General features: G+C 36.1%; 1 protein-coding gene across 7 annotated transcripts in view; it reads right to left on the reverse strand.

The window, feature by feature from the left end:
- Positions 1–26600, reverse strand: part of LOC135214466 (uncharacterized) — a 422924-nt gene that overhangs the window by 60941 nt on the left and 335383 nt on the right. For 5 of the 7 annotated variants that reach the window (XM_064248805.1, XM_064248804.1, XM_064248807.1 and 2 more), the window contains 4 exons: positions 21347–21443; positions 16711–16960; positions 13637–13708; positions 192–415 (listed from right to left, as the gene is read on the reverse strand). In XM_064248805.1, coding sequence (XP_064104875.1) covers positions 192–415; positions 13637–13708; positions 16711–16960; positions 21347–21443 — 643 coding nt within the window. Of the gene's footprint in view, positions 1–191; positions 416–3170; positions 3312–13636; positions 13709–16710; positions 16961–21346; positions 21444–26600 lie in introns of those variants that run through there. The other 2 variants (XM_064248810.1, XM_064248811.1) reach the window with 2 other exon arrangements.

Raw genomic sequence — 26600 nt, forward strand, 5'->3', positions numbered from 1 at the left:
TATACCGGTCATAAAAGCAGGGCTTTCTGTGCCTGAATCCCACTCAATAAACAGCAAGCTTATTTGTCTCATTTTCACACTTGAATCTTCAACACTGTCTGACAGACTCAACAATTTACAAGTTCATTACCACTTTTACAGAAATTTGGAATGACACCAGTGACATCAAGCATCTAATAACGAGAACTTACCTACTAACATCAGCATGCCTTGCCATATTGAATGCAATGACTGAGATAGTGAAAACAGGGGAGACGATATTCTGTTCTTGGCAGTGACAACGATAAGGGAAAGGGCTAGGGCTACATCATTGAGTAAAGAATCATGTGCTTTTTCACATCCTTTCTGGAGCCACCCAGAGACTTGCCAACGATGACTCTGGCCAGGAAAGTGCAAGGACTCCACTTCAAACTCGCTGTTAAAAAAAAACAAACAAGTTCATCAGCAAAATAGCCAAATATATATCTATTGACAGCATGCAATCTTTACAATAGGTTCATTCATGTCAGTGTAAAACATCCACAGTTACCAACACCAAATATGAATATTATAGCAAAACAAAAACAAAAAAATTATTCTTCATTTCTAGTACATAATGAAGGTATATGAGGTGACCCTGTTGCCACAGGTTGCATTTCCACAAAACACATTCTAAGTGGATCTACATGATTATTGTGATTCTTGCAAAGCATAGGGTGGAGTGAGAAGAATATCATCCATATATGTTTAAGGGATGTAAGGGAGTATGCATTATGTATGAGTAAGCATTCAATATAGTACGTATTGATATGGAAATGTTATATCTAAATGTTGGAAGAACATCATTTGGGAGGGATACAGATAATACCACCAAGACACAGAAAAATGTAATGGCAAAAGAGGAAAAGGGATTCACTAGAATTTACCATATATGGTAGTTTGGGAAGTCTTCCCTCCCTCTCTCAAAGGTAGAAAATCCTTAACCAAGACCATGTGGTTGTCCCATCACATTTACGTTCATGCAGTCTACAGTACATAGTTCACTTCCCCTTAGGAAAGTTTCTGTAGCATTCGAGTTGTGTGCTTTATGTGCAGACATTTCAACATGAAATCCACTAGCTTGAGTGGGTTGACTACATATTCTTAGAAATGGTAATGTATTCCATAGTTCATGCAATGATTAACAATACAGACAGGTTTTATGACCTGATGTACAGACAAAATACTTTTGTACTAATTTCTGGATATGCTTTTAAAATTAAAAAACTTATGATTCTATATTCTCACTATTTTCTTGTGCCTGTTAATCTTAATCTGATTCTATTCTGCACTTATTCTACATTAACTTGCTTACAAAAATTTTGTAGTTACCTGTCACTTTTGAAGTCTAATCAGAACTAGATTTTTAACCCTTCATAAAATACTGACTTAAGAGGATTCTAACATTAATTACCAAACAAAATAATTGGAAGAAAATCTGCAAAACATTCTGCACAGTTACAAAACGTCCGCCCAGTGTTCAAGAAATCACTATCACATATTCCAACACCATGAACAAGATTGTTATTAAGATCCATAGGGGGAAGGTCTCAAATAGTAGTCTTTTCCTTAATCAGATTTAACAACTTTAACTCTTAAACATATATGACAGCCATATCCTACCATTTTTGCAAGTTTTTTGCCATTCAGATTTCCACCATAATGTGCTAACATACCTATTGCATTTTTTTTTTCAAGGCAATGTGGTGTCTTGGAGTTACTCAAATTATTTCTGAAAGACTAGACTTAAAATTAGTCACTGTCAATTAAATTTCATACAGTTATCAGTAATTCCAAAAAATACCAACAAAAATTTTGTGTAAAAAGGGAATTTAATTTGTTTTAACAAAATTATTGATACAGACTATTTCCAACTATTTTTCCTGTTGCGCTAAAAGCTTCCCTAGTAAATTGTCCAAATCATCAAGAAAAGTTCTTAGAGCAAGTTAATTTTATTGACTTCAAACATGTGAAGCTGCACAAAAGATAATAAGTTCCAAGTATACTGAGGACAAGTCTCTGATATGTATGTATAACAAATACCCAGTCTTGCCTTATGGATATAATTTAGCCAATAGTGGGTGCTTGACATGCAGCTTTGCAGATTTTTTTTATTATTATTATTATTATTACAGGTTATATACTGTAATATACTACATTGAATATAAGGGCATGTGTATGCTCACTCTCTCTGTATGTCTATAACCAGACTAACTTTGGAGCTGTAGCTTGGTCTGAGATCAGTTTGTAAAACCCTTACACAGTGATGAGAGCTATCATTGTTACTAAATACTTATGTATAATTGCTGCACTTCTTTCACTCTATTCATTACATTTGTACTAATCCTAAATTATTAACATATCTATATAATCAAACCAAGAGTGAACATTTTTGCGACATTAGTAACATTTTGCCCTTTTATCACTTTAGAGTTTAATTCAATCCAGAAAGATATAGTACCAGTATTTACGAGTTAAGTTTTAATATAAACAAAATTCAAAAACCAAAAACAATTACAATTTCCACACTTTACTCCTAATTCATCAAGTTTAAAAAATGCCCTAAAATGAAATGCTTGATTGAAATAATTGATTCAAGCAGAGTTTCAAGTATTTTTCATTTATATATCACTTTTTATTTGAAGTTGAAAATTTAAGTTTTACAACATGAAATGCTGATTTATTTGCACTTATAAAAATGTTTAAGTTTAATCATTCAGTTTTATGGGAATTTGATTTTTACTAGCAATTCTCGAAATTGTCATCTCTCTTTAGTGTTATAAGTGACCAACATAAATCAAGGTTTTAATTTAGAAACAAGTTTGCATTACAAATTATGATACAATTTAGCAAAATTTTCCAGTCTCTTTTATACCTAGGAAATGATTTCTCAACCGTTGGGAATAATGCTTGGGAATAATGCTAAGGTTTTTTGTACTGTTTACACATTGTTCTGCAATATGATAATGCACATGTTATTACTCTAACAGTAATAATTGATTTTGCATGTATGGGTCAATTCAACCTAAAATCTCCCACTGTCTTGGGATGCAAACTTTACAGCAAAAACATCCAGCACTGCAACTGACCAATGACAAATTGACCTGCCCAGATATTTACTAATCTTGAACCTGCTTCACCATGATATATACCTTTACAACTTTGTCGTCTATTCACTCTGTAGATGACTGCTTTTGAATGCGCTTGAAAGGTACGAGTTAATAAATAATGATGACAACTGAGTAGCTGCCCATGTCCTTTGATAATTTGTTATATCTCCTTTGATAATTTGCTATATCACCTACCTAGAGATGAAGATACAGAAAACATATTAGACTCCTTTAGAAGAATTCTTTCCAAATTACACCTGAATACAGCAATGTGATCCTGCTGTTATGAAGAAAGACAACACCACATACTTCAGGAGAAGCCTGGTGCTTTGCCAGTTGGACCAGAATAAATGAAAATTAAGATTCAAAGGTGAATTTGATGCCTTGATGACTCAAAGGCTAAATGTTTCCCAAGGTCTACCCTGCCTGGAGACTGATGCTGTCCTTCAGCATCTACAGGAGGACAAATACCAAAAGAAGAGAAAGGTCATTCTGAAGAAACTAGTTGGGCTCAATAATAGAAACCTAAGGGTAATACACCGAATGAAGGGATACAGGCAGTCCTGTAACATGCATTGTAAACCTGGAAATAATGTCTTATGAATTTAATTGAAAGGTGTTGTACCCTTGGAACATCATAAGCCGAACCCGTCGTAAGCCGGGGACTGCCTGTATATAAATTTGATGCAATACAAACTGATGCTAGAGGAAAATGAGCTCATGCTCCTTGGCCTCAACTCCAATGTTATCAAGAAACAAAGACTCCTTGCCAAGCAGCTGGAAGCTGAAGCCTGATCCTTAGAAGACCAAAGTAGGTCAGGGTTGAGTAACACCCTCCATCTTTCTGTTGGCTGAAGTCCTTACCAAATGTGGAACCCATTACAAGAATTCCATTCTCACTAATGAGATGAAGGATGCTGCCAACAGCAGCCCTGGTACTATCAACACCAATGAATACCGTGAAAAATAAAACTTAATCTTGGCTGACAATTCCAAATTTCATTAAATAAACAAGAACCCAGTTGATGGCATTCAACATGACATGAACAGAACTCAAAATAATCACTGCCATGAGAATTGATTTTAGACTTCCCCCACCCTTCAATGATTTCTACCCAGTATATACAAACATAATATTATAACCTGCTATGGGCCCATCATCAGCCAAATAACAATGTACAGCTTTCCCAAATAACTACTTTACAAATGCAAGTTTCTCTTCTCAAACTATTCATAAGAACTGGACCCCAGTGCATCCAATCCAATTTTCTGAATAGCACTTTGCTCCTGACCCAAACACATTAGTATTTGCTCTGCCAGGTTTTCAATTTAATAATTAAAACAATATATTTTCTAAATACAGTATACACTATTTAAAAGTTCTAATCTGATAGTAGTATATTATATACTATGCATCCAGTATACTACAGATAAGTCATCAACAATTATGATTTATAAAAGACTCAATACTTACTCTCTTCTACAATTATGATTTCTAACGTCAACCGTATTTTCTGCTTCCTATTCATACAATATTATTCTTATTTTTATCTGTGATTAAAAGTCTGTCTCCTTTCTCCTACTATACTTTTTTGACTAAATAACTTCATTTTCTCTTTCCACCTAATCCTCTGTTCATATTTATTCATTCTAATTACCACAAAAGTATCTTTATAGTTTTTCTAATCCACAAAGCAAATAATCTAATGCAGACATGACTAAGAAAATGAGTTGATATAATTGCATACCAGCTTTTCATGATCTCACTCAAAATTCAAATCAAGGATACTATGGAAAGCACAACAAAAATAGGTCAGCTTGTCACAAGCAAAGGAAATAGCAATAGAACAGATTATCAACTAAACATATCACGTTAACAATAAATCTAAAAATTACATTGACTGATTTACTACTGGCCTACATTTGTACTGCAACAATAATGGTTGCATATGCTGGCCAAGATAAAGGTTGTATACAATGAAAATTGAGGTTTGTTATAGTAAATGGAAACAAGTCAGGAATTATAAATTTACAAAATTATTTTTAAAAAAATTAATAAATGCAATATACTATACATAGTCATTACCATTCAAGTCAATGGTAAAAGCAAGATAAGATTTATTTTTTTATACAAACCTATAACTTATAACCATATGTTTGCCATGAAAAGTTCTCAGAAAACCTTCTCCAAAGGAAGCAGGATAGCAATTTTCTTTGACAGCTGAGCAGGAAACATGTACTACTTACTGCAAAGCCTGGTAGATCCCAATGGACTACCTATCTCATTCTTCTTGTCAAAAACCTTTGAAAACTGGAATGGAGATTAGGGAGGAGGACTATAAAGTAAAAGTAAGGAATCCCTTACATAATAATAAGGTTTATTTCATTACTTTAAGAAAAACTAGGCTGAACAACTCACCCCTTATATCCTAGATCAAATAAACTGGAAGATAATGTCATAATAATGTCATATTCAAGAATGCCACCTGCTATAATTCCCCTCTAACTAAAGGGGTTATTTGTTCTGATGCTACATTAGACCTAAAGTTGTAAATCACCAGACATTTATAAATTACATCTCATAATTATTAATCAGCACGTCTAGATTCCTGCTATTACAATAGCAACAACTTCCAAATTGTTCTTGAATAGATTTAATGAAATTAATAAAAATCTTATCTCATGAGCATTAGAGCTACTTTGACATCTATAGTTTTCCTAAGCTCTTATAATTTCTCTCCTGAAGCAGTATCACCCCAGTGTGTGTGAAGTCTCTCTTAGTTTTCTAGTGCATGTGAAAACATGATTGTGCCTTGTCCTGAGTCCCTGGCTCATTTAAGGTGTACCTTTACAGGTCTAATTGGACGAGGAACAATACCTCCACAGTTTAAAGCAAGGTTTTAGGTAGCAGAAAGGTGAAAGGTACTGTATTACAATCACCAATCTTATGACAATGGGTTTTTGTAAGAAGCCTGTGGCAAAGATAGGCAAACAAAACTCCAGCCTTTTGTGTAACTGTTTGATAAGGCATTTAGCTCACCAGTATGCCAAAAAGATACATATCCCAGGAACAATCCCATCTTCAGTGGCAAACTGAGAAAGGACACTTTTCCTATGGTTCATATAGTACTCTTCCAAACTTTTCAGGAAAAGACACAGTGTGGTAGTATAGAAGGAATTGGTTGTGTGAATGAATGTCTAGGTTTTTTTTATATTATTACTAGGTTGATTAGGTTAGACAATTTTTAAGCTGTAGTGTTAGGATTTGTTTTTATCATTGTTTTTATGTTTTTGTTGAGCTTGTGCGTGAGAGATTGTTGTACATATTGATGTTTGTCTTTTCTTTTTTCATTGCAGCAGATGGGAATGAGTGAGCTGAGGCTCCCCTTCACCTGTACTGAATTTTTATGAACCTGACAGCGAAGTGGTAGTATGCTGGTAAGGCCGAGGGCCTACAGATTTCGTGGCCGATTTTCCAATTTGCGTCTTGACCTGCAGTTGGTTGCCGAGTTGGGAAAGACTTTGCTGGAACACAACTGGGAACAGGATTCGAACCTCAAGCAACAACAGTACTTCAGCAAGCAGAGGGATTGAGGGAGGTCAACGATTCCAGGCTACACATCTATGGGCAGCTGGAAATATCGAATCAGGAACTAGAAAGAACAACCAGAGGCTCTGCAGAAGGAGCTGCTGACAAGAGAAAAATTAAAAGTTTATGCAGTATCGTTGCAGTATTAGGATTAAGGAATTAAGTTTAGGGTTCTTAGGTGGTCGGGGTAATGTTAAGTTAGGTATTAGAGGATAAAATTAGGTTAAGTTGTGTACTGTAAGATTAATGTTAATAAATTAAGTTAAGGAGTATCAGAGTTTTATTAAGAATCCTTTCAAATCTGTTCCCATTAGTATCCTGCTCCATTTATGTAACTTAAAAAGTCCCCACAACAGATCCCATCTCAGAGGCTTCAAAGTTCCTTGTCAGAAGCTTAATTGTTCTATTTTACATTTCTCTTTGAACTGATTCAAAATCTGAAGCAGCAGAAAATCTCTCCTTCAATCTTTGAGGATGAAAACCTCTTATGCTTGAAGATGAGTGACTCCATCCACGGAGATAGGATAAATACTTGTGCCTTGTGTCCTTTGAAGATGAGCTGCTTAATACCTTATCCAATGAGCAGTTTAAGTATAACGTATCACTGACAGTTAGCTTGGATCCTTTATTAATTAGTAGCTTATGTCTGAAATCAAAAGGTTCCTTGAAGCTGTATGGCTGTTCTTTTGGATATGAGTGGCTTGTGTCCTTAAAACATGAGCTACCCACGTTTCTGACCAAAGATTGACTTGGATCCTTTGTGAATGAGAATCCCTCAGAAGAGGAGCTGTTCTGTTAACATAAGGGAGCAGCTCAGGCACAGAAGAGATACAGGCAGTCCCTGGGTTACGACGGTCTTGGCTTAGGACGTTCCAAGGTTAAGGCGCTTTTCAATTATATTCATCAGAAATTATTTCCAGGGTTACGACGCATGTTCCAGGGTTACGACACCTACAACACTAATCTGGCAGATGAAATATGACACCAAAACTGGAAAATAATTAATATTTGAAGGTTTTTTTTATGAAAAATGCAATAAGAATGCAGTTTACATAGTTTTCAATGCACCCAAAGCATTAAAAGTAAGGTTTTCTTAGGATTTTTGACGATGTTCCGGCTTACGACGATTTTCGGGTTACAACGCATCTCAAGAACGGAACCCCCGTCGTAACCCAGGTACTGCCTGTACTGCCAAATACAAAAATTGCGCAGCTTTGGTCAACTGGTGCCAAGATACTCTTTCAGTAATCAATACGGGGCTCAGGTCCTCGGAAGATGAGTTGCTGAAAGTGTGAGCAGCTTAGACGACAGTTTTTTGGTCAACTGATACCCAGATCCCAGATAGTCAACTTATCAAAGGTGAGATGCTCTGTGTTTTAACATGGGAACAACTCTAATGTGTCATGTGACAAGTTAATAAAATAATCTGATCAATGAGCATGCTCTTTACATTACCATGGACAGGTACGTTCTTTGTACTGCTGAGAGCACAGTTATTTCTACACTTCAGTTTGCATTGACATTTGCACTTGCTGGTCTGGGAAAGCAAACTGCACTCATCTCTGCTCTGTGATCAGAATGCCTAGCTTTTGTATAAAGAGGCCAAAGAAATTATAGATATTAAATGTACACATTAAAGCTATTTCAACTTAAGCACAGAAGAGAAAGAAAATTCTTCAGTTCATCTGCTAAGAAACTAACCAACTGTAGCAGTTAGTAGTTAAGGAACAATTTTGAAAATGAGAGAGAAAAAGGAAGTAGCTGGATCTCTCTGGGTAGCTGGAATTGGCATAGACTCTCAGACCATTACGTACATGCCAAATATAAACATAAATGCCTCAGTAAGTAGTTGGCATATATCATTTATAAGTTTACCCTTATCATTATCCATTTTAACAAAGCTAACCACAAAATAAGACAAGCTGACACAAATATCTCACTGAAGCACAAACATAAAGAAAAATATAGCAGATACAGTACCCCATAACTAAGTAAAATTGAATGAGTAAACTGTAACACCAACCTGTATCACCAGTGACTGAACCTAAGAACAGGGAAAACTGAATGGCTGCTAATAGTACATTAACACTTCAAGATTCCAGGGTATTCAAAAACATGTCTGTGGCTAATCTCACTCTTACCATTTATTGGCTTTGCAATATCTTACTACCGTTACTGCTTGCAGTAAATTTGTAGATTAAAATGTTACACTGAAGCTGAACACCTGTACTTTATTATAGTATGTGCATTAAAAAATGGAAAACAACAATACAATTAAAGTTAACAAAATATTTTCTATGGATGACATCATTTGACATCACACAAATCTCGACAGTTGGGGTTATGAATCTAAAAGGACGAAGTGCATTGGCCAACTATTTCACAATTTCTTTTATCACAAAGAGTAGTTACTGTCAGAAAGTACAGTACTCCTCAGAACAACACAACCTTATGGTGATATTCTGGCTGTATATTACCAAGTGCCAAAGCACACTAATCTGGTAAAATTATGACAAGAACAGTGTTTGATCATAAGAAAGGTTTTAATTAGCAAATGTGTGAAAAGAAGAGATAAAATGATCAACTGAGTGAAAAAAAAAAGATCAAATGATCAATTGAGTGCAAGAGAGAAAAAAGATAAAAAAAATCCAATTAAGTAGCCTTTGAAACAAGCATTTAAAGGCACAAACAAATGGGGAATGAGCTTGGCTGTTAGCCAAGACCTTGTATGCCTTACAATGCATGTCTACTTTTAAGAATGAGCTGCTCTTCCTTTGGGGAAGGTTTTGTCTGTGATCATTTCATGGTAAAAGACATAGCACTATAAGTTATGAATTTGTTATAAAACAGATACAATTCATTTACTATCTTGCAAAACACAAACAACTAGGCATTCTAGTTTATTCACTAATAAATATGAAAACCTTCTACATATACAGTATACAGTACTTACTCTCGGCCTTTGAATTCAATTAACAAAACAGTTTCATTCGTCACCATATTTGAATATCAACCCATATAAGGCAAAACGATCTAAACTGCAATGCAGTTTCTGGAAACTGGTACATCTTCGATATTATAATAAACTAAATTCATATTCAAAATTAAATCAAAACAAAAGTTTGTCAGTACGAATATTATAAAGCACCTGAAGAAAACAAAAAATAAGGCACTTTAACTCAGGCTGTATCTATGTATATCGATTATAAAAGGCCAATAGTGACTTGTCTACTATACTGCATCAACACCAATATGAAGATATCCTAAGTATAGGTAAAAATAAGGTGCCTTCTATCCTAGAGGTGTCGTACACATCAGGCTTATACACCTAAATGTTTCATATGCACTAATACTTTAATACAGTGCTGACTAGAGAGAGAGAAAAAAGCATGCAGTAACTTAGCCCATATACATTAACTGACCTGTCTAATGCCACAAGGTGCAAAAAATTCCAATATCATGCACTTATATCTGTAAAAAATTATTAATGACCAGGAATTAAATGCATTTTCTATCATTTACATCTACAAAGTCCAGTGATTAATGACAATACAATTACACCTGTGAAATTAAACAACACATTACCACCAAAGAGAGAACTATTCTATTAGCTTACCTTTGCAAAATAGTGATTAGATATATACAGGTACCTTCTTTTAATGAGGTTTGTAACTACAGATTGTGTAAACTGTCCCTATCCTCACCAAAAAATTGGAACCAAATTACACTGTACTACTCACATATAGTTCACACATGCATTTCAAGGTTAATCATGCAGTTTAAAATGGATAACGAGTTATTCCCCAGAATGAAACTCAGCCTTTCATAATGTTTTACCTTGGTCTGAAGTCAACAGCTAACAAAATAAAAAGAATACTTACACATCTTAACAAATGTATTTCATCTCTTAAGGGAATTCCACAGGTAATGATAAACAAATGAAAACTAAAACATAACTAAATAAATTTCCTTCACAGAAATAACTTGTTATCTTAGCCTTCATTTCTTGTGCTATATAAATGAACAACTATCTCAGGGATCAGGATGTGATCTAGCACAAAGAATACTTTCGTATTTCATGCATACAATATGGTATTTTTTCAGCAGGCAATTAATACAGATTAAGATAAACACACAATAATAGTAAACAGTACCCTGAACCAAGAGCACCGAAAGATAACAGCTTCATTAGGACAAACTTCCAAGTACAATATTTGAATAGATATATGTCAAGAACACATAAAAAGCCAAATCTTTAATTCAAGTATTAATTTGCCTCTAGCTTGCAACACATGAAAAGATATATGCAACAAATAAGTTGAATATATACAGAAAATATAAGATAAATGCCTAATTCAATGCAATTCCATTATTATGATTTTTGTCTGACTCCGATGACTTTAACCCACAAACTATAACCACTGTGTTACCTCTTAACTATATGCTATAAATTACAAATGGCACTAGTGTTCCTCTTCAACAGTAAGTGCATACTAGTTGTGAAGTGAATATGAAGCAATGTAAATAAATACTGTTCAGTGCTACTCAAATTTTCATTTTCATGTTAAAGGGTTATGAGTTAAAAATGTAACTAATGTTTCACTGACATGTTTTATTACGGTTTTACATTGAACTGTGCAGCTCCTTGTGAGATTGTAATTAAAATCTAAATTATGACTAACAAAACAAAACTTTCTCTCTCCATACATGCATTAATAATGCCAGAAAAGTGGAAAGCAGAGAAAGAAATTTTTAGAATACATAAAGAATAATAAAATGTACAAATGTTCAAAATAAGATGTGGAAGCAAGGCAAATGGCTCTATTTTATGAATCAACACAGTTACATAAGTTATTGAAATCATGCCAAAGGCACTGTAATTGAGGTTCATTTTCTGATATCTCTTTCCATCTTGCTACCAAAGCTTACACAAAGTAACCAGTAGTGTTGGCAAAAAGTAATGTTTCTAAAGTTCATCATTCTGTAAACTTTGTGAGGGAAGGAACGTATTTCACTGGGCGACACGGCTTCCTCGCCCAGAAATAGATTTTTCCTACGTCAAAATCCCTTTAATCCACTCCCAGCTGATGCCAATATAATTCAAATCAACACAACGGAATCACAATTGACCTCTGCTGGTAGAGTTATATTGCATAAATGTAGGCTACAGCATTACACCCAAATCTAGGAAAGCCCAAAATTGTCCTATGAGCAAAATATCCAAATTGGTAAACACTTATGAAATGAACAGTACAAGTGTGTTACTAAACTGAAAGATATGTATAACATCCACATAAAGGAAGAAAAATGTCTGGGCTCTAAACCAAGCAACGTGGTCTTGATGTGTGAAAATAAGCATAGTAGTATTGTGCTTCATGGAGCCTATAGGGAGCTCAAGATGCAAAAAGAGACAGACTCTGTAATACCACAAAGACTTGGAAAATTACAAGAGAATTTAATCTGATCATATTTTCACACACGTTATGCTCTATTATACAGCTTATAGGTAAAACCAATTGAGCACTTATAAGCTTTACAATTAAAAGTGGCAAAAGATTACAAATTAACCTGACAGGATAAAGATGAACAAAATTTCTACTTGTCAGGTCTCAAAGATTTTAATATGATTATGTACAATTTTCTTGAAGTGCTTGAAAATCCCCAGAGAAAAATAATAAAAAAATAAAAATTCTTTTTTTTAGAATAACATTTAAATACTTTATAACAAAATTCCATTTTTATCAGATACAATACAAAATTAATTGCATAAACTAAGGAAAATTCCTATTGGTAGATGCGGCAACAAAGCAATCCTGATGTACTTATCGTCTTCCCATAAGAGATGTTTGCAAAATAAAATAAAAAAGCAATTTAGGATAAAATAATAAGGCTAATAATTTCAAAGAAACCCCATTTTCAATCAAAGCCAAAGTAAACCAATACCTCACACAAACAATAAACAAGGGCATCATAATATCACTATTCTCTTCATATGATACGGACTCAAAGCTCTGATCATGAGACTGCCTTTGTAGCAAAAAAAAAAAAAAAGTGTTATAGCATTGCATTTGTAAACAATATGAAATAAATGTGGAGACAATTATAGAGTGAATTCATAACCTCTCAGCACCAAAATGGCCAATAGATTATTAGGGTGAAAATACATTACAAAAACTAAGAAAGTACACATTCCTTCAAGGTGGCAATTATTCAGGTACCACTGCCAAATTCTAGAGCATAAGAACTGCTTGTGCTGGAAAATATCTGGCAGATAATACATATCAGAAATCGATAAACTAGTACACTGTGTAAACTTTGGAGGGAAGAGAAGAACATGAGCTTTCAATAAATAAATATATGAAACCCTTCTGCCCACATCTGGCTATTCTAAAAGTGGTTTAAAGAACATGCAATTTTAATCAACAAAGACATACAGACTAATTGCTGGTGATGACCATGCATGTATATTGTAGGTTTAAAAATCAAGCACAGAACAAACTAGGACTGTCAGGTACTGTAATATACTTGGCTGTTCTGTTGACTTTACACAAAACATCTTATTTGCTAAAGAAAAGCACTAATAATCTAACAAAGCTGTTATCACTATGGGAAAATCTAGACCAGGAGGAAAACTTTAAAATTTCAGGGAACCAAACAAAAGTATTAGCATAACTACTGCAACCACACAGTAGTTTACCTATTTGCCAGTGTCTGAACAAAACCAATGAGCCGTGGGTGTGGAGTGGAAGAGGGTGGGAAAAAGTCTAACACATTCACCTAGGGGAGTGTTAAGAGTGTTTGAAAGGGTGACATCCAGGCCAGTAGGAGGGTGAGACTACTACACAAATTTATGGTTAAGAGTAAGAGGAAGGGAGCATCATCAACAGCAGCAGCAGCAGCATCAGCAGCAGTACGGTACCCTGTACGGCGAAGTGTCTCCAGTTGGTAATCGGTGAGCCTCCGCCGCTTCCCCTGACTGTCTCGGTGCAACCTTACCGGAGGGTTAGTGCCAAGCGTTAGTACCAGCATGAGCATGAACGTTAATAACGTTTGCTCATACCAAGCATTAGTACCTCATCAGGTAAAAATCTACAACAATTTGGGAAGTGTTAAACTACGCCAGTTTCTAAACTGGCAGTGAAATAGAATATGTACAACTAAGAATGAAAAGCTCCCCGTCCTCTGCATTACCCAATAAGGTAGAAATTAACTGCACTGTACTGTACTGCTTGGAACAAGGTATATACGTATTGTAGTACACTGAACACCACAAGGGGCCTACCCTACATTATTGAGTGGTAAAAAATGTATATATCAGATAGAATTGGGACTCAAATTTCTAATTATGGTCAAGATGTAAAACTTAAAAGAATGATACTTAAAACTAGGCACCATGAGTGACTAAATTTATGTTTTTATTGTTCAGAAACAATATAAACCATCTAAGGACAATAGAGTATTTATAAAATATGAAATCATTTGTAGTAACAATGCTCACAATAATATCCAATTCTTCAACCAAATATTTGAAGCTATTAATCTAATTTCATCAACAAAGAAATATAAGCTCCTAACATCTACATGTCCATCAATAGTCCCAAGCCTAGTCTGTCTAACAGGGTACAAATAACGTACATCTAACACAGCATGAGTTATTTAGTTTCCACTGAAATGCTGAAATTAAATCTTTAACCTTAGTTTATCACACCAAAAATTCTTTTAAAAGGGAGACAACTATTGGTAAACAAAACACCATACATTAAGTGAACATGTCAATAATAGTAAAAGATAGACACTAATACAGTTATACACTTACAGTCATATTCATAAAGGGACCAAGGAATATAAGTATAGATATCAAACTTTCCATCACTCCAATGATACTGGAAGACTAAACACTGCATCGCTGTTTGTGTTCAGGTCATCGACTGAGGTCTTTTGAGAGCACACAGTAAACTATGCTCATCAACTTCACAAACTAAAGCGAAAAATCCATGACACTTCAAAAAATAACTGCAGAGATTAAAAAAACTCTAAGACCAGGGGATTGTTTCACATGAACAGCAATGAATTCTTACAAACATGCGAGGGAGGAGATATACTGGGAAAAGATATGTACGGTGCTAAGTATCAAATACATTGCACAGAATACAATTCCCTGGGAACATCTGCTCGTATCATATTCATTAAAGCTAAAAAGTCTCCCAGGTTCTACTCTAGAATTTCTCAAAAAATAAATTATCAAAATACCAGACAGCATCAGACTGCATCTACAATGAATACTGTAAAATATGCTTATTCAATAATAGTACTATATTCTAAATACCTTAGTATTATGAAGTACAGTAATGAAGGACCTCATGCATGTAGCCAAGGTAATAAATAAACTGTAATTTCTCAGTAATTATCAACATGCTACTTCCACTAGAAATAACTCTAGGTAAAATATGGAGTTGCCTAAATTTGCTCAAAACTGCAAGCACTATCACGCAAGTGGCTAACCAAGAAAAATCACACCTCTTCAATGATTGAATGTATATCACTGATAAATTTTCATAAGTTCTAGCATTTGCTAAATTCTAAAAGCCCAATTTACAATTTTGTAAGCACAAAGCGAGACAGAAGTGAGATAAACTTCTCAAAAATCCTTTATAAATTTATTCTGTATGGGATGGAATTTGGAGAGCCCATTAACCCAAAATACCATAAATATATGAAGACTTAAATCTAATTTTGCATATTCATAACATTAAGCTCAATCCAAAGAAGCTCCAATTTTGACATTTCTTTTGCAATGTTTGAAAATCAAAGCATTTTTATGAGCACTGGTAGAATACTAGTGCACAAACACAGTAGTATCTCCTTGTTAATAACAATAGGCCTTGAACCTACATATGAATTAAAAATCTTTTAAATTTAATAATCAACATTACAATAAATTTTCTTAACAAGAACAAAAAGCCAATACTACATACTGCACAGTTTCCCCATTTTAATAGCTAAAAAATAAATAAATTTTAAAACCTATGCCATCATACACAAGGGCCAATAACTTGATATGCAACAGGAACTCTGCATATTTTATCCTTCTCTTTCACAAATTAGCATTCCAAATTGTGATAACAATTTTGATAATATACTACTACTGCATGAAACAACATTCTTTGTCATATGAACCTGCTTTGGAGGAACATCAAGCAATATTCGCTATTTTTTATGCATGAGAAAATATTGACACTTTATATATCTTCATCAGCTTTTTGAGATAAAACCTCTACTTAAAACACAGATTATCTAACATTTTCCTACCATCCAATAGAAACAAGCCTCAAATTTTCCACTGGGAAGCCTATGCGCATGTTAGTGCATCCACTTGCCAACATCTGATCTTAATTCATGGGAAAATTCCATTATGAAGTCTTTGGGTCTCCAAAACAAAATTTCTACCATCAAATTGCTTGTATCATACAAACCACTGCCTCGGACAGCCTTACTATCTGGCTGAAGCGATTAATCCACTTTCAAACTACAGTGTGACGTTATTCACCAGGACACTCAACAGTGCACAAAGCATCAAATTTCTTATGACGAAAATGTTTTGACTTGATTATACACTAACCGAGATTTATATTCTACCTATCATATATACTTGGAGTAATAAATTTTAATTGCTAGGCTACTACAATAAACCTAGTTATCTGTTCATTAATTTATATGATAAATGTTTATATGATAAATGTTTATAAACTGTATCTTGAGACTAGAAGACTTCAAGAAAAAAAACCTACAAAACCCTGATCTCCTTTATCAGGTGCCATTTTCTATTTACAACAATACTTATTCCAGTATTTATTTGAATGTTATGTACAGTAGTAGTTCATACGTGGAAGATGGACACAGATGTCTGCAAAAACTTATCTGGCACTTGAAAGACTAATCTACAGTAATGTGTCCTTAATGCAAAAGCACATGTGTGTGTGTGTGTGAACTTACCCCTTTTCCCTGATGGAGTGTAAGTGGTGGTTGGATAGTCTCCTGGGGTCTCCTTTGGAATCCACTGCCACAGCATCGAGCTCATCAAATGATGGTGTCACAAAGACGTCCCTCAGGATCAGCGGCCTAGCTCGACCAAATAATCCTACACCACCATTGCCACCTCCAACAAGATTACCTCCACCTCCTGTTCCTCCACCCCCACCAGCTCCACCTCCTCCATTGCCATTCCCACCTCCACCAAAATTACCTAGAAGAAAAAAAAGTTTTCATAATACTGTATACATATGTAGTAAATATTTATAGTGAAGTCTCACTTCAACAGTTTGGGGTTTTTGTTATTAGCAAACAAGTTACCAGATTGTTTATCTATGTCAAATGGCTGGTCTTGAATTAATTATGATACAGTATAAGGAAGTCCATGTTGAATACATCAAGGAAATTCTTGTGGCTGACATCTATATGCAAATCCACAATGAACACTGATAAATTATGAGTTTTAAAGTCAGTGTGAGTATTTTTATGTAAGTTTCAAACACACCCACTCAAAAAGCATTGCACCTAGAGGAGAAACAAACACATATGCATGAATTTGCATAAGAATCGGTAAACATGCTATGGTAGTTTTTCCTGTACAGATAAACCTGCAACAATTTTCAAGCACTTGATTTGACTTGTAACAGGTGATAATAAACAGGCAACTCATCATTTTGGTTCACACTTTACTCATGGTGTAATATGATTTGTAGCCAACCTCTTACCAACCTCGTGTGAACTTTTTTTTTCCTTTTCATTCAATTTCATATGCATAATTTTTCTCAACAAAAAATACACCATAATTTTTCCATAGTAATAAACATTACAGTTAAAAAAGTTAGTTTGGTGGTTTCAGTACTCCCACAAGCTATTGCCTTTCAGGCAGACATCAGCCAGGTAACACCAACCCTCCACCATGACGTCACTAATGGCAGTAATCATCTGCTAGACAGTCTCACTATCCACCCCTTGGTGGGGAGTGAATGCTGGTTCCCAAGATTATGAAGCCAACACATTACCAACTGTACCAACAAGATTGCTTGAAACATTCTCCCTTTGTTTTCTATGATTCCTTTTCTGTCATTTCTATGACTGAGTGAGTTTTCAAAAAGTCTAAATTAATCCCAACTACTGTACTGCATTAACATTAAAAGTGGAACAATGTTCAATATCTTTTAGCTACGAGCAAAAACTTGCACGGCTTCCATGAAAGCTTCAGTCTAGAAATACGCTGATTATATCACTGATTATTCAACAGGCACAAACCAAGAAACTAACAATAGTAACAATTAGATTTTTTTTTTTTTTTGGGGGGGGGTCTATCACAGTCATCCTATTTAACTGAGTGCTTTTTATAGTATGGGGTTCTTAGTTGCATCCTACCTCCTTAGGAGTCCATCACTTTCTTACTATGTGCACTGTTTCTAGGAGCACACTCTTCTGCATAAGTCTTGGCATTACTTCCACATCTATTTATTTCCAGGTTCCTTTTCAGGGATCTTGGGATCGTGCCTAGCGTCCCTATGATTATGGTACAATTTCCACTGGCATATCCAATATCCATCTTATTATCAATCTTTTCTCTTTCTTTCTCATCTACTCTGGTGTCCCATGGTGTTGCAGCAGCATTATTATTTTATTATTATTATTATTATTATTATTATTATTATTATTATTATTATTATTATTTAGTAACTTTACACTACCTAGCTAGATTTCTTCAAATGATGATCAAATTTAATTCAAATCTACTTTCCATTAGCTAAGCAGCATTTTCATCTTCGTAAGACTGAACTCATTACAATGCAAAACAATTACTTCTAATATCAGTGAATCTGACTTACATATGACCTCTTATATATTATTTAGCACTGAATCAACTTACATGTGTATACTTCTGTCCATACACATCTGTCTATGTAAGAACCGATCCACTTACGGGTCTGTAGACATTGTTCTTTTTAATTCTGGTTAGCACTGTGGCTTCTGACCTGTCCTCCTGACAACAATGACCATTGTATACCACAAAATTGTTGTTGCATTTTCTACTGTCAAGTCCTGATATGAACTGCCTGAAACACCAACTAACCTGTCTGGGCTGGGTCCACGTGTCGGCTCCAGAGACGAACCCACTATAACACTAGGAACATCACTACGTACTCCTCCAACAGATAACTCATTAACATGTCCGTGAATGGTCATGCCTGACACTCGAGATCAAAGATGAATCCCCCAGAGTCGAACTCTTGGAAGCACCAGTGAGAGGGGCAGGCAAACACTCCTGCTGCACTAACTCCGTGCTCACCACCTTCGACCTCTTACCAGGTGCCTTGATATCCTTATGGAGACGAATAGGCCCTGGAGAAGAAGGAGCACTTGCATCATCTCCACGCACGGGGGATGTTGCAACACGCTCGCGATGTGCATGGACAGGGGAGGTTGCAGTACGCTCGCGATGTACACGGACGGGGGAGGCCACAACACGCCAACCATTCAATGCAGAGGACAAAACAGCCACTGCAGATTGCACAAGGGAAGATACACTAACACTCTCCGAAACACCAACACTCTCGAGAACACGTCCGCGTTGTTCCTCCCTCGTAGGCAAAGAAAGAACAAAGTCCTTAGCCTTCCAACGCTTGATACGCCAACGTGGTGTAGAGGGAGAAGAGGGAGAGGAAGACAGTACTGGTTTCTTATGTGATCTCTTCGCAGGAGGCGGGGACAAAGCAACATGTTTCCTTCCAGTCCTCCCAACCGACAAGGCAGCCAACTTATCATTCAAAACAGAGTCCAACCTCTTAAGCACTGCCTGGCATATAACCTCAGACTGATCTGCAAGAGAAGGCTCTGATGACATGGAAGGGAGATGTAGCGAACTGGGCGGCAGAGATGACGTCACAGCTGAGAGAGGCTGTGCAGAGGAGATGACTGGGAGTGACGTCATCGATGGGAGTGACATCACAGAGGTGATGACGTCATGGCTTCCCCTCGGTGTGAAGGGGAATCAGACGCCACTGGCAAAGGAATACACAACAACGGATCCCGTGATGTCATCAATGGGGCTGACGCCACGCTTCCCTCCGACTCGAAGAATCGGCAACAGTCACTGGCGGAGCAATACAAGATGGATGACCTCGGCTAACTACAAAGACAAGGCCGGGAAGAGGGGGGATGGCCTGCCCAGCCTGAGGAGGGGGGCAGCGAGCCTCCATAAAGTGCGCTAGCAACCCCTCCAAGGACGGGGGACCCCCTAGCCCAAGCATCTTCCAAATCGCCGCCATCTTGGACGCCTCTGACTCTGGAATAAATGAGAATGATGAAAAAGCCTCCCCCTTCCTGAGAATCAAATTAACTCCCGAAGAAGAAGGGGCAACATTACAAAAATCAGCCTGGTGGCCTCCCAATACTTCCAGTGACAAATCAATGGAAGAAAAGTTAGGAGACACAGGAACAACGCTACTATGGGGGTGAATACTGCAGGAGACGAAGCATCGGGAAGAGGCGAAAAACCATCCCAAGAAGGATGAGTTGAAACCCTCCAATGATCTCTCTTGCTATAAAATTACTTCCACTGCTCTTAAGGCCATGCCCGGCATTCCGAGCAAGGATTCGTTATAGTACAAAAATTAGAACGGCACCTGCTACACGTGATGTGGGGATCAGTCGCCGCCGAAGCCAAAAAACAAGAACAAGGAAAACCTGGAATTCCAGGGCACACACGTTGATGAGGCCAAGAAGGAGCAGAACCAGCCATAATATCAGCCAAACACACACACACACACACACACTAAACACAAGCGAAACTGGAAATGAACCAGGTAAAGGCCAAGAGAGGTTAACCACGACTCTCGCCCAGGCAGTTAAAGAAAAGACTGATGCAGTGGCATAGGTGAGTGGTCCTTGACCACTCTTCGCCCGATCTACACATGTGTTGCCAGATATCACAAGATTCCTTGCTTTTGTCTGTTTTTTAACCGGATCCAACTAGGCGCTAGAAATTATCCTATTGTTAAGACCGGAGGTTTGTTCGCGTATGGACAATTTCATTTTATAAGCTAGGACACTGTCATAAATATGCAGTTTTCCCTTGATTAAAATCTATTCAGTTGTTATTCAAACAAATAAAGATGGCACAACATCTACTAATGCAAGTACGTACGTACAGTACAATACATGTGCTCACATTTCACAAAGTGCCATGAGCCTGTATCACTTCAGGTATCTCACACAATGTGACCCAAAAACCATGTGTTTAAGAGAAACTGTGAAGTGTTTCAAATTTCAAATGCAAACAAAGGGTTTTTATTAAAAGATATACTCCCTAATAAAAATGATAAATGAACTTTCAACATACGTATTCTTGAGCCTGTGCAATTATGAAATATTACTAAAACACCATTAAGCAGTTATAATAAAGCTTTCAATAACTAATTCTGTACCTGGAAATTCAGGTTGTTAACATTAAATGTTAAATTTTACACTTACTAATTTTGCTGCTAAGAAAATGTACACTTTACACAAAGGGTTCCTACTAAAATCTCGATATACTGTTTGTAATCAAAAGAATCATCATATAATTCAGTAACACTTATCATACCTGAAGAGGCTGTGGAGGCAGGGTCATTTTGTACGGCTACATGGGATGGTAGGTGGAGAGGGAAAGTCTTCCAATGGTAGAGGACATCCTCTGCTACCTGCAAGGGCAAGACGGTTTTTATAATTCTGTGTCATCATCAATGGGAAAGACTAGAAAAAAAATTTTAAAAATTAAAAAAAATCTTATGGCTTCCATACACAGTTCAGAGCCAAAAAATACAATCTCTATAAAGTCAAGATTGTATATAGTACTATACAGTATACTGTACTACATAAATATAAATAAAAGCCTCTCAGAATTAAAAATACTGTCTACAAAAAAGTATCATAAAATACCTCCTATAGATTCTAGAAAAACATATCTTTGACATTATGATCATTTTTCCCAAACATCTTTCCATGATCATAGTAATAATCACCCAATGAGTACCATTCAAAACCAAAACCATAGTGATGGATATACCTAAACATCATTCAACCATCACTATTTTACATCATTTTGCTAATTAGTGAGACAATAAAATTAATGACTGCATAGTACAGGAATGGAGGAAACTGCAAATTTAAGATAATTCACATTCTTCTTGCATATATAAACCTATAGCTTTTTACATGATATACCTTCGACTAAAGCTGAAGCTGAAGCTTGGTAATAAGGTAGTTTACTAGCAGTGAGTGAGGGTGAATTTCCCACTCGCTCAGTGAATAGTCCACTTTTTCCTTTGGCAACAAGGACATATGGGGTTGGTCAGAGATGGGCTTATGACAAAAGACTTCAGAGGCTTCCATATCTAAGAAAACTGCAAATTATGTTGAATATGCAATTTTTTGCTACTTAATTACAAACCATGGCTGGGAGGATTGTCCACAGAATATTACTGAGATTGTTCTGTCACTTGAAATGAGCAAGATAAACCACCTGTTCAGCCTAGCATATCCGGTGCTACAGCTGACATAGCCCTGTTCCAGAGTATGGCTTGTATGCAACTTTATTCTAGGAATATAGTATACTTTCCTGTGTGGGACAGGATGATCAGCTCACAAAGAAGCACACCACTGCAAATTCCAAGATGACACTGCTTTTATTGCCCAATCACACCCAACTGTTTGTGTGACAAAATATGTCATAAATGGGAAGTTATTTATACCCTCACTCAATTCCCAAGAAAAAGACAATTGGTTGCAGGGTCAGAGAAAACAGGTGGAGGTGAGATGTGGTTCTCTCCTAGTGGAGCTTGGGCAGCTACACATGTTGAGCAGTCACCACAGATTCTGAAGAGGAAATACCTGAGGACTACAGACATAGCAATGCTCAACTTCATGAGCCCTTGCCCAGAGTAAGTTGGCATTATCCTGGCCCGATGACTTTGATGATTTACGATTCTCCAAAGCCAAAACAAGACTGCATTCTTGAATACTTTTGTCTTGTGCCTCCCACTACGCACTAGCAAACAGTTGTTGACACTCAGGAGTAAGATGCTAAGTCCTGATCAGGAGAGGCATTTTAACATGATCATCCCTACAAAGTTTCAAAGAGGGAATTGAAAGGGTCTTGAATCTCTTAGTCACTGACAAGTTCTGCAACTCTGCCAAAAATTCTGAAACAAACAAGACTAAGAGGGAGAGACAATGCAGCTTGCCTACTCGCTTTGCTAATGCTAAGGCTAGCAAGAAGACTGTCATGGTTCATACAGCACATGGGTGAGGCTACAGAGAGCAAGAGTCACATCCCACAGTGGAGACCCAAGTCCATGAGGTGAGCAAGACTGCTCAACTGAGGCAGAGTGGTCCAGCAATTTAAAAAAAAAATCCTAAAATAAGTCTGTTCAGTAAAAATACATTTGCATAGTTTGAACATTGTAAGTTCCAACAACTCAACTAAAGTATATAAATACATACTAGATCATTCCACAATTTGGGTACAGCAAAAACAAACTTCTAGAAAACTGTGGTACAGTATTGAAATTCTCAAAAGAAAGGAAAGACTGTTAGAATTAATGTCTTATGCTACATTACTTGGTGGATCATTTATTCTTTGAAGATCTGACTATATAGGATGATCAAAATGATATAAAAAAAATTTATAATGCCTGCACAATGAGCCAACCTAACAAGGGCAGGGAATAATTATCAAGGTTTGGAATAAGAAAATCAATGAAAGACAAGTATCTATCCAATAATGTAAGATGTAAATCAGCGGCAAAAGACTAAACATCTGAAAGGATTTCTCAATATGCCAACTTTTAGCGCAAGTGAAGAAGAGATGGACCCAATATTGTTTTTTAAAGCAAATTTCCAATTAAGAATAGCACCTATGATTATAAACAAGTTGCATATATTTAAAGAAACACATCAAAAACAGATCTGGGTAAGGGGATCCATCCTGTGAATTTTGTTAAGTTTATTTTCATAGCCCATACTCTGTACCATGCAGTAATTTTAGCCAAATCTCAAAAATGAGAATCTACACCTACATGTCTACAATCTTCTAGTGCCCAGAGGAGACCAACTGACACTTTAAAAAAATATTCTCCCTGGAGTGATACAAAGGACATGTTAAAGCCATCTCCAGCTTCCCTTCACTATCTTGGCAATGTACAAATCTTCCATAATTTCTCTCATGTGTAATTTTTCACTACATCCCGCCATCTAATTCCCACAATGCACTACTGTACTGTATTCTTCCTAAAGTTTTAATCTCAAATCAACAAAATATTTTAGATATACGTACAATACTGTACAGTAGTTTCTAAAGCCATTCAATACCATGAAACATGTCTGGTACTTAACAGATTAGACTAATACGTACGTACATATATTTGGTCAATTTCATATGATATTTCATTCTACTTTTGATTTCCAAATCTCGTTCAGGCTAATCAAGATGTAATTTATCTTTTGTTTTAGGCTTTCATCTCAGGAGAACCTGTTCTGGATATCAACTGTTGTTAAATATTTGAAAAATTCCACCTCACTACTATTACCTCTTCTACACCCACTGTCATGTCATGTTTATTATTTCTGTTTTGCTTAGATTTACCTCATATTCCATCTAGATATATGGTGAATTCTATTAGGCAAGCATGCTGCAAATTCAAGAAACAAGACTCCATCACTAACTTTGCATCTAATACTTTGTTCATGGGTAATTTCGGTTAGTTATACAGATTTAACAGGAATACATCAGTGATGTAAGACCCTTCCTTTATATTGGTCTGTGGACATTGTCATATGTATTCTCATTATCAATAAAAACCATGAGTAGGGGATTTCCAAATTTCAAAATTCCATATATGTACTTGTTCACCTTCAAGCATTTAGTCAATTTATTTCCCAAGGCTATTAAGAATAAGCATACTGAATTTTTTCATCATAATGAATGTAAAGGAAATGTCTGATATCATTGCACCCATGACCTCAATAAATACTTTGCCTCATGTTGTCTTTCTTTTCCTCTTGATATTAATAATTCATCCCCCCCTTTGACAGGAAAATCCCCTAAGGCCCTGTCCACACTACCGGGCACTGCCCAACGACGGGCAAACGCTGTTCCCATAACCCATTTCACTGTACTGACTGGCAGATTATGGAGCCAAAAAGATGAGTGTGTCTGGTAACAATGCTTCAGAAGCGAGAGAAAATATAAACCGCTGGAAATGCCTTACTTTTACTGAAAGAAAATTTATTAAAAATTCAGCAATTCCCTGAATACATGGCTTTTACAGCATCATCCACCTATTTTTTTATGTATACTATCCCTTAACGTTTCTCATGTTTAATTTAACTTCTCTATCAACACATGTGTACCTACCTTGTTCTAATTAGCTTTCTTCATCTCCTCCCTTAATGTTTCATACAATTCCCTCTTATTTTTATCTATTCTTTATTGTATCCCAGGTCTCATCCAATGTCCAAGGATTTTGTTGTTATTCCTTATCCTAGTACTTTACTACTTTCCTCATTGATTGTCTGTTCCTCCTCTGGGATGGCTTCTGCGACTGCAAATCTGTTTCAATATTCAATTGCAAAAGCCTCTAGATATAAATCTTCAAGAAGCTTTACTGTATTAAACCCCGTTTTAGTGTGACAACAAAATATTTGTGCTCATTGTCAACATTTATTCCTCTATACTATAGTAGATTCACTTCAACCGTGCATCTCATGCCCAGCGCCTTTCCTTACGACGCTCCTGATTGGCTGTTGATAAGCCAATTACAGGGCTGGAAACTCTCAGTCTCTCTCTAGAGTTCACGTACGCAATATATGTGTTCCAACATCTTTCAAACAATATAACTGTCATTACACCTCAGTTTTACTTATAGAAAAGTAGCGTTTCCAAATTTCATTATTAAATACCTCAAACTAATGATTTAAGGATTACAATGGAATTATGTACTTCAGTAAGCTTAATGCTAAAATAAATTATAGCGAAACAAACATAAAATTCTTAATATGAAATATATTCTTTCATTCCTTACATGAGATCGCAGGGCATTCATTATCTTGCGTTTCATACAGTTTTGTAGCTCAAATTTCATATAAGACAATGCTACCAATGAATTATAAGTAGGACTATCAATGTGAAAATAACTAGCAAAAGATTAAGAATATTAATCTCCCTCTCTTATCTTCATGTAGTCAGGTGTTGCTCACGTGATCACTCAATGACGTCATCATCATGATCACGACCACGACCCCTCGATAGAAGTCTTATGGGGAAAAATATTAAGACTTCATTATCATCACTATCATTATTACCATCATCCTTTCATATCCTATTGTGGAAATCTCTATGAAAAAACTGATACTTAGATATTGATACCTTATGCAAGAAATTTATTCATCCCATTGATTTTACTTTCCTACAATCAGTCCTCCTATATCCCTCTCATTATTCCTTTTTATTATATGTTACGATTTTCTTCATAATTCTTATATCATCATAATTCTTAAATCATTGGCTTGTCGATGTTTAGTGATGCAATTGGGAAACACTACTTTTCTGTGGGTAAAACTGTGGTGTAATGAAAGTTATGACTTTTGAAAGAGGAGAGGTGGAACATGCATCCTACCTATGTGAATGCTCTCCAGAGACTGAGAGTTTCTAGCCCTGTGATTGGCTTATCAACAGCCAATCAGGAGCGCCGTAAGGAACGGTGCTGGGCATGAGATGCACGGGTGAAGTGAATCTACTATAGTTCCTAACATTCCTTGAGCTCATTTTCTCTCTTGATTAATAGAGATGTCCGTGTGTA

This window comes from Macrobrachium nipponense, chromosome 45, assembly GCF_015104395.2.
Source record: "Macrobrachium nipponense isolate FS-2020 chromosome 45, ASM1510439v2, whole genome shotgun sequence".
In the NCBI taxonomy this organism is placed as follows: domain Eukaryota; kingdom Metazoa; phylum Arthropoda; class Malacostraca; order Decapoda; family Palaemonidae; genus Macrobrachium; species Macrobrachium nipponense.